We start from the raw sequence: 16,094 nt of genomic DNA, 5'->3' as shown, positions 1-16,094 counted from the left end.
ACGTGTAAACTTCTAAAATTTCAAGAGGGTTTCGAACCATGTGTATAGAGGGCATTTGAAGTCTAAAATTCAAATTTGTAAAATGAAATTTATATTCTAGAATCCGAGCATGATATTTTAGGGGCAAAAAAGAAATACTCATATCCCTATAAAAAAGGAAGAGTTCTACGCCTCCTATCAAAATAAAAAATAATAATCTTATTCACTCTTTTTTTTTGGCACATATATGCCAACCAGTGTCCCAAGTCGGGGCACTAGTTAAGGGATTAAAACATATGAATTTTGTATTAAAATTAACAATTTTATATTTTAAATGTAAGACTATACAAGTTCTATGAAGATTATACTATTTTTGATTTTCTTAACTATTATCTGACATTTTTTTATTATTAAATAAATAATGAAGGATATAGATTGGACAAGGCTCCGTGCGAGCGAGGATCTATTTCCCTTCTCTACCTATCTCTAGTACCCTTCTCTACCTCTCTCTAGTACCAATTACCAAATAGAAGTCAATTTGGTTTCTAATTTTATTCATTTACTATTAATTTAGTCTCTAACATACTCAAAGGACTAAAATTTGATAAAATCATAGAACATTTTAAGATTTTCAGAAAAAATAGACTTGTTTATTTATTATCAACCTAATAACTAGAATTTTAAATTTTAATGTGAATTGGGATTAGCAAGGTTCGAACCACAACCCCTACATATAATGTTGTTGTCGACTGAGGTAAACTCATTTTGTAAAAAAAAAAACTGAAAACTCATTGAGACATGGACACAAAATTGAGTTAAGCTCATCACACAAAAACTGAGTTAAGTTCATGAAGAAAAAAAAAAAAAAAAACTGGTAAACTTATTTTAACTAGGGGTGATCACTGATCGTATCCGAACCAATCAAAAAGTAAAATCGTAAACCTTATCAATCCAAACCAAAACCGCAAAAAATCGCATTTAGTTTTAACAGCACAAATCATTTTTCTTCTAAACCGGACGGTTTAATTTTGTTTGCCATTTTCATTTCACAAAAACCGACCCAAACACGTTAATCAGAAGTGAGAAAACAAACCAGACAGCACCGAACAAACCCTCTCTGCATAAACCTTCGACAAAATCCTGTGATGTCTTCCCAACAAAAACATTGTGGTTGCCACAAACTCCAATAAAACAAAACCACCATCAAGTTTTCTCCTTGTTCTTCTTTTTCTACGGCAGAACTGTGATTAATGTCTAAACCTTCATGGTGGTGAAATGCTTACTCCGTAACAGACTTCACTTCCAACAACAACAACAACAACGTTTCTTCAGGTTCTATTCTCCAACTTCTTCCGCATTCATGATATTAGAACATGAAACTCCAAATTTCAATGACCCACTTCCCAAAACCCCATCAAAATTGTCTCTTTTAGTTGTTAGAGTCTTAAAGTCTTTAAATTGGAGGAATGCAAGGGAAATAAAGTTCAAGGGTTGGGTTCAAACTCATGGTTTTTCACATTCAATCAATTCCTTTAGAATAATGATTCATACTTTTGCTTTAGCTGGTATGCGTTTGGAAGTGTTTGCATTGCTTAGAGATATTGTTGGATACTATAAAGAGGAAAATCGTGACGCGTTCGAATTGTTTTCGGCTTTGCTTGATTCGCCAGACCATGTTGAAAGGTCTGTTGTTGTGTTTGATATGCTTATGAAAGTTTTTGCTTCGAATGCTATGCTTGAACATGCTTATTATGTGTTTGTTAGTGCTAAGGATGTTGGGATTGAACTGAATATAATGTGTTGCAATTTCTTGTTGAAATGTTTGATAGAAGCAAATAGAGTGGATGGTGTGAGATGTTTGTTTGAGGATTTGAAAAACTTTGGTCCTACGCCGAATATCCACACTTATACTATGATGCTGAACTTTTATTGTAGAGATGTTGGGTGCAGTGTTGATATTAGACGGGCTTCTGAGATTTTAGCGAAGATATATAGGAGTGGGGAAACCCCGAATGTTGTCACGTATAGTACTTATATTAAGGGACTTTGTAAAGTTGGTTCCTTTGAGATTGTTTGGAAGTTAGTTTGTAACTTGCACCGTAAAAATCAGCCTCTCAATAGCCATTGTTTTAATGCTGTCATATATGGACTTTGTCAAAGAGGTTCCGTAGATGAAGCTTCAGAAGTTTTGGAAGAAATGAAAAACTTTGGAGTAGTGCCTGATTTTTATAGTTATAGCATTTTAATTGATGGATTTTGTAGGGAAGGTGGTATGGATTCAGCCATCAAGATTTTGAAGGAGATGAGTAGCAATAATATTGCTCCTTCTGCTTTTAGTTGTTGCAGTCTAATTAGGGAATTCTACAAATTGAGACGATTCACTGAAGCATTGGAAGTTTTTAGTATCATGCAAAAACATGGTATATGGCCAGATACAATCGCTTGCAACCATATTCTTAGTATTTACTGTAGGGGAAGCGACTTCAATGAAGCCTTGGTATTGTCGGAGGAATTCCAACAACACGGAGTTAACCTCAACCCATATTCATATAATGAATTCATCCACAAGATTTGCAGAGAGAGTTTGCCAAAAAAGGCACTGCAGCTTCTGCCAATGATGCTTAAAAGGAATGTACTTCCGGGAGTTGTTAATTATAGTACTCTTATATCTGGCATTGCCAAACAGTCAAATCCTAAAAAAGCTGTGATGTTATTCACAAGAATGACAAAAGTAGGAATCACTTTCAACGTCAAAACGTATACAATTCTTATTGACCTATGTACCCGTTATTGCGGAATTCTTAAATCATATTACTTATTTGAGGAAATGCAAGAAAGGGGTGTATATCCAGATCAGATCGCGTATACAACTCTAATCACTGCCTTTTGTAATACCGGAGAAATGGTTAAGGCACGGGCATTATTTGATGAAATGTTGCGGGAAGGATGTTCACCAAATGTAATTACTTATACTTGTATGATTAGTGGATATTGGAAGTTAAACATGATGGAGCAGGTTATGAGGTTGTATAATGAAATGAAAGAAAAGGGTGTATATCCAGATCAGATCGCATATACATCTCTAATAGCTGCCTTCTGTAGTACTGGAGAAATGATTTTGGCGCAGGCATTATTTGATGAAATGTTACGGGAAGGCTATTCACCAAATGTAATTCTTTATACTTGTATGATTAATGGATATTGGAAGTTAAACATGACAGACCAGGCTAAGAAGTTGTATGACGAAATGAAAAAAAATGCTGTATATTTAGATCGGATCGCATATACAACTGTAATAGCTGCCTTTTGTAATACCGGGGACATGATTATGGCGCGGACATTATTTGATGAAATGTTGCGGAAAGGCTATTCACCAAATGTAAGTACTTATACTCGTATGATTAATGGATATCGGAAGTTAAACATGATAGACCAGGCTCAGAAGGCTGCAACTGGTTTGTCTCGTAAGGTTCCGTGTCTGAAATCTGGTGCCATTAGGTAGCTCTGTCAAAGGCTTTCATTATATCCAGCTGGTATGTCTTTTGATTTTGACATAGTTTCTTTCTTCTTGTGTTTTGACTTTTGACATCTCTATAGTTTTATTATGCCATGTTATTCAACTTGCTAGTGAACTGATATTCCATTTTAAACTGTTTGATCGTAGATTCGTAATAAAACCTGTGTTGTTCAATAGCTGTATCACTCATTGTAATCCACTTGTTATCACGTCATTTGTTTTGGTTAATAATATAGTTATTTGTTATGAATATCCTTCTAGTTTGTATACATCTGTCCCTATTAGCTTGTTATTTTGTGAGTAATATTTGAACTATCATTTTTAAGTCAATAAAATGAGATGAATAATGCTAACATGAAATGTTTCATTTCATACATATTAAATTTCACATTTCTATCTACACAATTACATTTTGGGTTTCTGCAACTTGCATATTAGCTTCACTGATCTTTTTGACAAATAGGATTGTGTTTTGAATGAAAAATTCATTGTTCTTTATTACCATGTTGCAGAAATTTGTATAGTTGAAAGTGATTCAGTTGGGGGAAGTGCTAAGCAAGTTCGTGAATCGTGATAAGCGATTCCAGGTAAAGTACACATTGTTAGTTAGATGAAAGTCTGCAACAGTGGAACCACCTGACTGGTGCAGCCGGGCATACACACAAATATACACATTTGTTATGTCAAGTCATAAACAACTGTCCTAAAAGCTTAATCTTTTTGGTAAAGATACCTGAATGCTTTTGATACTATGTAACATGCAACAACGTTTTAGGGTTAAAGTGTTACACTTAGTGTAATCAATGCATAAACTCACTATACCTTATGCTGAAACTTAACCTTTTAATTAGAAAAAATAGATGCTGTAAGAACTGAACTCCTAAATAGTAACCACTTGTCGATTAGGCTCTGATATTATATCAAGGGATAATATAATACTTCTAGAAGTTTGAACTCTTAGACAAAAGACAATACTGGATTTATTGTATTTCTGTAACCGAAACTGTTAATTTTACCGGATTAAACTTGTTGACTAGTTTATGTGCTAGAGTTTCACTTGGAAGAAGCAAAGATACAAAAAATAGGAGTTATGGTTTAAAAAAATTGCCATCTGATTACATCTTTCAGAGCAAATAACTATAGTTGAGTCATCCCTTTAGTAAAAAAATCACAAAATAGGAAATAATTTTCATTTGTCGGATCCTTCTTGTATGATACTTTTAGTTTTACCATCTGTGGACATTATAACAATCTTCACCGAACGCAGCTGTTAATATTTTGAATTATGGGGATATTTCTTCCTATGAAAAAATATTAAATCAAACTTAAGTAATTTTGTTAAAGGCATTTGTTTCCTTTAGATTGTAAATCATTTTGAACAAAGGTTATGATGCGATGACTGGAAATTTATAATTATTTTGTGAGTGAAGCTTTCACATTTGGTTCTGGCTTTCTTTGTTCCAGACATCTTCGTCATTCTGTATTCTAATACCCATTTTCTTAATTATCGTATCAAATCACCGTTGTATTATTTGTTAACTGATGTGTGGAGCAAGTTAATTTGTTATATTGGCGGTTCATTGCATCAACCAAAAAATATATATTTGTGAGTTGTGTATAGTCTATGTATTTATCAGACCATATTTTTTGCAGGTCATTCTCCCTTTGGTGGTTAAGATTCTGAATATTGAAAAGGAGGGATGAAGCAGCAATTTACAAAAATGAAGAGATCCAACATTTAATCATTGGTCTTGGTCTCATCGTGAAGGTTAAAATCACATTCGTTTATCATTGATTTGCTACTATTAAGGTTAAAACCACGTTCCTTTAAAATCATGGATAGATATATGAATCAAAGATCTGAAAAGCAAATCACCATTAAGTATTAAGTATTACATACATGAAGGCTCTTAAATAATGCACTTGCAAGTTTTCTTTGCCTTGGTGGATTTTCTCTTTTATTTAATTATTTAACTCAGTGTGTGTTTTTTTCCTAGGGAGAAGAGTTTTAAAAGGGTACACTCCAATATCATAAGATTATCATTTTGACTGATGCTGATGTAGATGGTGCCCACATCGCTTATCAAAAAAAAAAAAAAAAGATGGTGCCCACATCCGAACTGTGCACCAACATTTTCGATACATATCAGGTAAAGTATACAGAAATTGCCTAATTTGCCTGCAAAATCTGCTCCTTCATGGAAGAAGGCAAACAAGTTGGTCCCTTTAAGAACAATAAATCAAAAAATGATCAAATTGATTCAGTGGTTTTTACTTGCAGAGAGCCTTGTTTCATGAAGGATGAATATATGTTGTTGTTCCAACACTTTACAAGGTTTGGCTTTGACTTTTATTATGCTGAGTGCTTACATGGTTGGATTTGATCTACCTAACTTCCTGGTGTTTTTACTGAAATAATCAGGTTTTAAGGTGAAAACAAGTGCACTATTGTTATGATGAAGCTGATTTTAAAATCTTAAGTCGCTCTTAATGCATCATACAACATGCAAAGGTTCAAAGGTATGAGAAGTTAGGTTGGTTGTATAGTTATTTTTGTAGAATTATTATTTGTAGACTTGTAACAAATTTTACAAAATGAATAAAAAAAGGAAGCATAAAGTTAATATTCATATCATGTACAAATGTCACAAGAACCAATGTAATCCGCAAAGCTGGACCAGGAAACTGGCAAAAACCAGCGAGTCGCCATTCTGTATAACATTTTCCAAAATTGAGCATATAGTCTACCACTGTAAAAGTTCACTTATATCATACTCATCATCCTTAAACTTTATTGATTGAAAATTTCGAGTAATCATATACTATTACATTACATGATTGCGGTTGTTGAATACTGTGCACATGCGTGATTGCAGTTGTTGTCTCATATGGGTTCTTTTCAGTATTATATTCTGATTTTCAATATAAATTTATTAATCTAGGTTCATTATTAGATGTGTCTGCATCATTTGGTATGGACAGAGTTGCTATGTTGGAGCACTGCTTTATGTGGTGGACCTTACAAATTGATAAAGATGGGTCCCTGATTTATGTGTTGGAGCACTGCAGAAGTAGAATTTTGAACCATTGCTCAAGTAGAATTTCTTAACAGATCATCATTTTCAAATTTAGAATGAGAAAGCCATTTGTTGAGATGCAGTGGACAATCGACTCATTGATCAATGGAAGGTTACAAAGCTGAAAGAGTATGTAAGGTAGGATTTGGGTTCACTCAGCTTCAAAGATTTGTGGAGGGCTCTACAAGTTATTCCAGTGATGCTTTAGAACATAGAGAATTATGTTGCATGTAAATTAACTTGAAAGCATGTTGCCTTCATGAAGCTTTTACAAGGTTTTTGTAAGCACTCTTGGTTGGTTCATATTGCATGTATCTTTTGAGGCGGCTAAAGTACATTAATGGAAAAATAAAGGCTTAACTACACATTTGGTCTCTTACGTTTATTTTAGGTTTCAATTTGGTCCCTTACGTTTATTTTAGGTTTCAAGTTAGTCTTTTCCGTTATAACACCGTTTGAACAGTACACGTGTCAGTGTGTCCAAGTGCCACATGTCTGTCCACATATGCAAATTGGCTGCCACATGTGACAAAATTGACGGAAAGGACTAACTTGAAACCTAAAATAAACGTAAGGGACCAAATTGATACTTTTTAAACGTAAGGGACCAAATTGAAACTTAAAATAAACGTAAGGGACCAAATGTATTTTATCTAAAATCTTATGGTGGTCTTTAAACATATGTCAAATTATATAGTGACTGCTAAAAAAATGTGTCTTATGTTATTGTAAGTTTGTTAATAAAAGATTTTTGTTGCTACTAAAAAAATTAAGGGTATTGTTGGTATTATGAAAATTTCACACCAAAACTCATGTATTCACTTTATATATAGTATATATAGATATATATAGTATATAGATATAGATTCATGTATTTAATTCCTTTTTTAAATTTTATCACAAATTAACTACACAAAATTTAAGAGAACGTTTCTACTTTTGGATGTTTAGCAAGACCCGTTAAGTAGATATTTTAAGTATGTTTTAGAGCTATGTAAAATTTTCAAAAAGATCAATCATAAGACTAAAAATAAGTATATGATTGTCAATTGAAAATGATATGTTGAAGGACATTAATGTTGATGTGATTATAAATGATTTTGCATATTAAAATATTCGAAGAAACCACTTCTTATGAATTTTCGACTTTGAGTAAAGAGAAGTTTTTTGATATGTTGTAAAACTATTATTATGTATTAAGGCGGATTATGTTAAATGAGATAAATTATTTTTCTCAAGTTTTGTCTAAAACCTATAAAATGTCATAAACAAGAGTGATTAAACTTAAAATCGATAACCGACAGACATGATATTCATATTTATTGTTATTTGACTTTTTTTAAGTGATATTTAACTTTTGCCAACAATATTATAAACAATAAAATATTTGTAAATATTGTCAAAAAAAAAAATTAAATGATTTTAGTCTACTGTTTTTTTCTTTTCAATTGTACGGTTTGGCAATTTTGTCAATTGAGAAGAATATGTTGAAGAACGTTAATGTTGATGTGATTATAAATTATTTTGCATCTCAAAATGCTTGAAGAAACCTTTCTTATGAATTTCAAACTCTGAATAAAGAGAAGTTTTTTGATATGTTATAAAACTATTATTATGTATTAAGCGGATTATCTTAAATGAAATAAATTATTTTTTCACATTTTGTCTAAGGCCTATGAAATGTCAGAAACTGGACTGAGTAAACTTAAAATCAACAATATAAGAATGAAATGACCTTTGAGACCGACATAATATTGATATTTCTCGTTCTTTGACTTTTTTTTAATGATATAATTTTTTCAACAATATTAGAAATAATAAAACATTTATAAATTAATGTAAAAAAAAATATAAATTATTTTAGTCTAATATATTTTTTAAAGAAGTCTACTATTTTTTTAATGTACCCACCAATTCACAGTTCAAAATGCATATTCTTTGCAGCATCAGAATTGTCCGACAGTTATTGGTGACTAGAAGATTCTTTGGATTTGGTGCGGGCCACATCGCATTCAAACCTTTATTTGGTTGGTTGCACATGGGCGTATCCTTACTAATTTTCGAAAGAGTAGATTGGGTGGTGGGATCTCGCCTACTTGTCCGTGTTGTAAAAATGGGGATGAAACGGTGCTTCATGTGTTGCGTGATTGTATCCACGCAACTCAGGTATGGCTCTATATTGTTCCTTCTGATTTTATAACTAATTTTTCTTTCTTCTTTTGATTGTAGGGATTGGGTTTTCAATAACCTCAACAGGAAAGGAACTGGCATAAGCATTTCTAGATGGCAGACCACCTTTATGACAACATGCTGATATTTGTGGAAGTGGAGGAATAAGTCTATATTTGAAGTTGACTTTCAAAGGCCAAATAATCCAACTTTACTGATCCAAAGATTCGTCAAAGATATTGAAGACAACAACCTAGAGCTCAGTTGAAGGATACTATCTACACATGATGGAAACGACCACCAAATAATTGGATCAAACTCAATATTGATGGTGCTTGTAAGGATATGGGAAAAATTGCTGGTTATGGTGGTCTCTTTCGTGATTCTGACGGAAGATGGATTAAAGGCTGTATTAAGAAGACTGGAGCTTGTGATGCCTTACATGCAGAGATGTGGGGGCTATATATGGGCTTAGACATAGCCTGGAGGGAGCATTTTTCTCATCTTAAAGTGGAAAGTGACTCAAAGATTTTGATCGACATGATTTCTGATAATTACAAGTTTAATGGGAGTGTTCGTATTCTAGTTCACTGTATTCTGAAGCTTCTAAAGTTGAGGTGGCATGTACAAATCAACCATACTTTGCGACAGTGGCGGAACCAGAAAAAATATTGTGGGTGGGCCGACAAATAGTCGATCTATTTTCAAATTGAATTTTTTGGTCCTCTATTTTCATATGTTACAATTTTGGTACCAACAATCTATATTTTTACTCCAAAAATTGTGATTTTTGGCCATAAAGGTGATTTATTGTCTCCAAAGATGAAATATCAAATTTGAGACCAAAATTCACATTTTTTTGGCATTAAAATTCGCTATTTTTATGGCAAAAAAGAAAAAAAAATTGAGATAGGACTAAAATTGCAACAAATGTGAAAATATGGAACTTAAAAAGTTAAATATTTATTAAATATATTTTTTTAATGTCATTTCATATTTATATATGCTAGTTCAATTGCTAATTTTATCTAATACTATAAATTCAGTTAATCATGAACTAATATTTACATTAATATTTGAACTAATATGTGCACCGAGTTACTTATAATAATCAATAATAAACTCTAAATTAATATTTAAACTAAAATTTGTACAGATATGTCTGCCGAGTGATTTAAAATCATTAATAATACATTTAAATTAATACTTTAATATAAAAAAAATTATTTTTTTGGAGTGGGGGTGGGCCGCGGCCCACCTCAGCCTACCCTTAGGTCTGCTAGTGCTTTGCGAGGAGGAAATAGAAGTGTTGATTGGCTTGCAAACTTCAGCATTTCTATGGATCATTTGAATGTTTTTGTTTTGGAAAATCCTCCTAGAGTTTCAAAAGTTCATTTTTGATGATTTTTCCGGGGCTTGCATGCCCAGGAATCTCCGGTTAGCTTAGTTTTTTTCTGTTCTTTTTTGGGCGTTTGCCCTCTCGTGTACCAAAAAAAATAATTAAAATTTAGAAGAGAAATAATGTCCATAAATCCTAGTTCAACCGATTGAAATGTTGAAATTATTAGGTATGACGTTATGATCGGAGTTCGAACCTCAATATCTTCATTTTGTGTGAGTTTTCAATGGCTTGACATTTTGTCTATATAAAAAATAATTAAAAAAAAATATCAGTATCATTGAGCAGTAATTTATAACTAATCTTTGAAGTGAGAAGAAAATGAAAAGGAAATGAGAGATGAAATAACGAGAAGGACACATATAATCCAAATTTCCTTTATAATCTATTAACTCTTTTTTTCTTCCAATGACCGAATGGTCCAACGCGGATCCTCACCGTTCAAACATTCTTTATCATATACGGTAGCACAAACGAGTGGTTGAGATTAGCGTATGTCTCCATGACACAAAAACAAGAGAAGATCCTATTGAAAAATATCTAAAATATCTTAGGGTGATTAAACTTTTAAAATATCTTAATACTCATTAAAAATTCTTTTTTTATTAGCCTCTGATTTTTAGAGATCGGGTCAGTAATTCGGAGTTCGACCGTGAAGTTAGGAAAGTCTTAAACTCGAGTTCTTCTAAACAATCTGTCTTAAAAGAAGCTCATTAACAACTTGAGCTCAATATCTTAATTTTTTTGACACACAATATCTTAGTTAATAAGTATTCATTAAAAAATTATAAATTATTTGTAGATACTGTGAAAATCATATTATCTTAAATTGAGATATCATTAATTAACCAATCGTTAGTTGGTTCAGTGGTGATTGACGTTGAACATGGTAGGGATGATCACCGTTCGATCCCCGCAACTACGATTGGGACGGGGTGAGGGTCAACGTTCAACCCCGCGCAACTATGATCGAGAGGAGTTAGAACCACTTGATGTCATAATTGACTTCCGAACTATATTATACGGTCCAGTGAATCAGATACTATCGTGAAAACAAAAAAAAAGTAAAATTGAGATTGAGATACCATTCTCTCCCTAAAAAAAATTGGTAATTTATCTCACTCAAATTAATTAAAGAGCAAAAAGCTCCAAAAAAGGAAAAATAAAGGGTAGTGTCCATAACTGTCCATAACCCCTCCCCCACTCCACTCACATTAAATTAAATCCATCATATCTCATGTCCCCTCTTCTCCCATCTCTTCCATTTTCTTTCTCTTCACACCAATCTATAAAAATTAAATAATAATCCCCAATTTCATTTTTCAACATTAAAAAAATCTTTTAGGGTTTTCAATTTCTCAACAACACTCTCTCTTCAATATCATTTCAAAAATCAAAATTCTCCAACATGGATGGAGCTAGCGGTGTCAGTGGCGGCGGAGAAGTTTCAGCCCAATTACCGGCGCCGACACCGATGCAAAACTCAAACGCGCCGCCACCGTTTTTGAGCAAAACGTATGATATGGTTGATGATTCTTCTACGGATGCGATAGTTTCTTGGAGCGCAACGAACAATAGTTTCGTTGTTTGGGACCCACCGGAATTCGCTAGGGACCTTTTGCCGAAGTATTTCAAGCATAATAACTTCTCAAGCTTCGTTAGACAGTTGAATACTTATGTGTGTTCTCTTTCTTCTTTTTCACTCTTTTAACATTTATTGCAATTTTTTTTTGCTTAATTGAAGTGATTATTACTCATTTTGTGTTTTTTTTATGTAATTATGTTAGTTAGTAACCCTTTTGTTGATGTTAGTTAGTTTTTACTTTGTTGGATTTTGTTTTGAATATTTTTATGTTTTGATCTGTGATTGTGCTGTGGCTGTTGATTTGATTTACTGGGTTGTTTGCAAAATTTGATTTTTTAAGTCTTTGTTTTGGTGAAATATAATGAGAGGAGTGAGTAGTTAGATGATTATTTTTCGAGTGAAGTAGATGGTGACGGTGTTGAGTCGAACATTTGATAGGGATGTGATCCGAATAGTGGTTATAGGTGGGAGACAAAATAACCCTCGCCGGACAAACTGGTTTTGTAGGGTTGAATTAAGTTTGATTCAAGTTATAGGAGAACCGATAAAGTAGAAAAATTTACTTTAGTATTCAATTAAAATGAAAGAGAGCTAGGGTGAGAGTTTTTGTTTTTGTTTCCAAAGAATGGATAGACTGTAAAATTTAAATTTAATATTTTACCCTCCTGCATTGTCAGCAACTAGATGGAGCAGAAGAGGGAAATTTGACAAAGAAAGCTATTCTCAGGTTAATTATTTACTTGATTACGGTTTATTGATGAGTGTGTTGTATATTCAATGTCAACGACGGTGTGTGTGTATATTATATTATTTAAGGTATAAACCTAATTTAAGTAAAGCAGAGTAGCAGATAGTGAATTGTTATGAAGAGGATTTTTAGGTTTTAGGGTTCTTAGATTATGAGGAATGTGTTTATGTCTTCTGCACAGAAACTCAATTAAATTCTACGAAGCAGAAACTTTTTAGATACTGCAATCAGTATAATGAATATATTATGTATATTTTTTCAATTTTTGTAAGAAAATGATGGTCACTTATGATGCACAAACTCGATACGATACAAGTATCGGATGTGATATGTATTCAATTCAGTGATATGTCGTTTCTTGAAAAATATAGTGTATGATACATTATGATGTGTATATGACAACACTGGCAGCTCTTCTTTATATTTAGCTGCCTTTAGGATGATGGTATAAACTTTGCAATGATGTTGTTGAAATGATCATTTGCCATAGCTGCAAGAAATGCATGTTTTTTATGTAGTATGAGGCCATTGCATTCTTTACTTTTAAGCTAGTATTTTCTTTTAATTAGCGGATAATAGGAATGTTATGTAGCCTCTTGCTATGAATTAATCGTAAGTGATTGCGTCAAAACACTAGGACAGTTGTAAGTTCTGTTCTGTTTTCCTTGGGAACCGAAGCCCGGTTTATTTTGTTATTGGCATTCATTATGGATTCTAATCTACTTCTAATTTTATAGCTTTTGTTTCCTTGTGAACCGAGTATTTTATTTTTCAGTATAGTTCCTTTTCTGCAGATCAGTTTAACACATTATAGCTTTTGTTATGCAAAATAAACCATTAGGATTCAACTTCTGGCAAACTACTTGAAACACTTAGCTTGTTGATATGAACAATGAACTTCATTATCTCATGTTTCATTATCTTTTGAACCTTAAATAAGTTGACAATAAACAGTAAGTAGGGTAGCTGAATCTGTCCCCAGGTTCAATTTGTGGACATGGGCTTTTTTGAATGACTTGTCTTCCTGAGTAAAAAAAATCAGCACTCCTTTTGGATGTGAATCTGGTGGTACATCCTTTATGGGTTTGGTAAAACATCTGTATCCTAGACTCTTCCCACTATAAACCTGATGGGAACTTGAGTCTGTCATTTTTCAGCTTTCATTCGAAAGTTGCTTCCACTTGGTCTTGTGGATTTCACCCAGTTGATCTTGATTTGATTTTCTTGCATCATTTTGCCATATTGTTGCACATCCTTAATTATCTGTATATTTGTTTTAGTTTGACTATGAGTATTTTTTATGAGTATTTTAGTGTTTTATATAACTCAAAAGTTGTGTTTTTTTCAGTGTGTTTAACCCAATTCCTGACTATTTGTTCTTTCTAATACCGAACAGGGTTTCAGGAAGGTCGACCCAGATCGCTGGGAATTTGCAAATGAGGGCTTTTTGAGGGGTCAAAAGCACTTACTTAAGAGTATAACTCGACGAAAGCCTGCTCATGGTCCTAATAATCAACAGGCTCAGCAACCTCATGGACAGAGTTCATCAGTAGGGGCATGTGTAGAAGTCGGGAAATTTGGGCTTGAGGAAGAGGTTGAGAGGCTTAAAAGAGACAAGAATGTTCTGATGCAAGAGCTTGTGAGGTTGAGACAGCAGCAGCAAACCACTGATGGCCAGCTACAAACAATGGTTCAGCGCCTTCAGGGAATGGAGCAACGACAACAGCAAATGATGTCATTCCTTGCCAAAGCTGTCCAGAGCCCTGGATTCTTTGCTCAGTTTGTGCAACAGCAAAATGACAGCAATAGGCGCATAACTGAAGTCAATAAAAAGCGGCGGCTCAAGCAGGATGGTATTGCCGAAACAACAGAGCGAGCTTCCCCTCCTGATGGACAAATTGTTAAGTATCAACCTCTGATGAATGAAACAGCAAAAGCAATGCTAAGGAAGATCATGAAATGGGATACTCCTCGTGTAGAATCTTTTAGTAAAAACCCTGATAATTACTTGATTGGAGACGGTACATCACCGTCAAGTGCAATGGACAGTAGTAGCTCATCTAGCTGGAATTCCGGAGTAACTCTTCAAGAGGTTCCTCCATCTTCAGTGCAGTCTTCTCAATTTCCAGCTGCAACGGGGACTCAAGGACACATACCCTCGGCAGAAAATCCTGAAATTCTATCTGTACCTCAAGCTGCAGCTGCATCGGAAAATGTTATGAAAGATGGAGCACGTGCAGCACCAACTATTCCGACTTCTCAAGCTGATGTTATCATGCCTGATATACGTTCAATACCAGAGATTGTGCCAAGAAGTATTCTTGATATTCCTGAAGACAATTATATGGCTCCTGGGACAGATGATGGATTTATGGATCCGACATCACTTGAGTCATTTTCCCTTGATTTTGAAGATCTTTCACCCGGCGCAGACATTGATGATTTGTTAAACAATCCTATTTGGGATGATTTTTTGCAAACTTCAGCTCCAGAGGATCTTGAGACTAATGTTGACAAAATATCCAGAGGGAATGAGGTGCAACCAACAGAAAATGGATGGGACAATAACAATACTCAACACCTGGATCAACTAACAGAACAGATGGGTCTTCTTTCTTCTGATGTCAAAAGAATTTAACCGTCTATGAACTTTGTATTAATCTTTCATACTGTCCAAGGTAATCCCTGACCCCGAAAAGTTACACAAGTTTGACATATAATTACACACACCTTCATTTTCTCACTAAGAAGCTTTTCATTTGGTCTTTTGTGCTTAGTTTCTGCATACTCTTACCTAAATCTAATTTTCTTTTCTGTGGCATTGATGATTCCTTGTGGAGTGTTTTATCAGTTACCTACCTGATCAATTCTTTCAATGCTATAGGAAATCTTTGGAGTTGAACATATGTGAAATATATAGATAGTGCAGTTTTGTCCCCAACTTGATGTTTCCTTGGTGAGGAGGGAAATGGGAAAAAGAGAAGATATTTGTAATGGTTACTCATAGGCGTCTGAGAAGTGCACATTGGTTCTTGCTTTGAAGATTTACTTTATGAACGGGGACAGGAACAATGGATGGCAGTGACTCTTGTTCAAACATTACTCGCCGTTTAGCTACCAGCTGTTTGTTCTTATGTAACTGATTTTATCCTTGGGCTATGTTTCAATGTGATAAAAAAGAATGAAATAGAATTGAATGACATTAGTTATCATTGATTAAAATAGAATAGATGGAATGGAACCTAGTGATGATTATTTCACCCCCACCATTACTTCTATTTTTTTTGAAAAATGAAAACTAATTTGATGGTATGAAATGGAACCAAATTATTGTTGTGATGTTTTCTAATCAGCATACCATTTTGATCACTTCTGAAACAATGGAATGAAAATTTTCTTTCATCATATGGTTCTGTTATAGATATTCAAAGAATGCCATAATACTTTGTTTTATTATATATCTCTTTTTCATATTCATTCATTTATTTAGATATTTCTAAACATGATTTTTTAGGCATGAGATACTAGAATACATTACATGTGTTCGATTAGAATAAATCTAGATTGAAATCTATTTTAGTTCCTCACAATTATTTGACGGTCCAATTAAGTCCCTCGTA

The 16,094-nt window shown here is 33.5% G+C and overlaps 2 protein-coding genes across 5 annotated transcripts; both read left to right on the top strand.

The window, feature by feature from the left end:
- Positions 1–1,016: 1,016 nt before the first annotated feature.
- On the top strand, positions 1,017–6,918 carry LOC123910184 (pentatricopeptide repeat-containing protein At5g41170, mitochondrial-like). Of its 4 annotated transcripts, none has more exons than XM_045961259.1 (7): positions 1,017–3,512; positions 4,009–4,083; positions 5,150–5,264; positions 5,494–5,646; positions 5,778–5,831; positions 5,919–6,016; positions 6,439–6,918. In XM_045961259.1, the coding sequence occupies exon 1, from the start codon at positions 1,244–1,246 to the stop codon at positions 3,479–3,481; it is 2,238 nt and encodes a 745-aa protein (XP_045817215.1). In that variant the 5' UTR covers positions 1,017–1,243; the 3' UTR covers positions 3,482–3,512; positions 4,009–4,083; positions 5,150–5,264; positions 5,494–5,646; positions 5,778–5,831; positions 5,919–6,016; positions 6,439–6,918. The 4 variants fall into 4 exon arrangements, with proteins under 4 accessions (XP_045817215.1, XP_045817217.1, XP_045817218.1 ...); XM_045961261.1 differs by having other exon boundaries at positions 1,048–3,512; positions 6,451–6,918; XM_045961262.1 differs by lacking the exon at positions 5,778–5,831 and having other exon boundaries at positions 1,048–3,512; positions 6,451–6,918.
- A 4,384-nt stretch (positions 6,919–11,302) lies between these two features.
- Positions 11,303–15,813, top strand: LOC123908340 (heat shock factor protein HSF8). The gene is made up of 3 exons (XM_045958966.1): positions 11,303–11,819; positions 13,871–15,152; positions 15,359–15,813. Exons 1-2 carry the CDS (start codon positions 11,550–11,552, stop codon positions 15,110–15,112), a joined length of 1,512 nt encoding a protein of 503 aa, XP_045814922.1. The 5' UTR covers positions 11,303–11,549; the 3' UTR covers positions 15,113–15,152; positions 15,359–15,813.
- Positions 15,814–16,094: the final 281 nt, after the last annotated feature.

Source organism: Trifolium pratense, linkage group LG2 (genome assembly GCF_020283565.1).
Source record: "Trifolium pratense cultivar HEN17-A07 linkage group LG2, ARS_RC_1.1, whole genome shotgun sequence".
Lineage (NCBI taxonomy): Eukaryota > Viridiplantae > Streptophyta > Magnoliopsida > Fabales > Fabaceae > Trifolium > Trifolium pratense.
The sequence above is the reverse complement of the archived record's forward strand: the minus strand, read 5'-3'. Positions and strand labels throughout refer to the sequence as shown.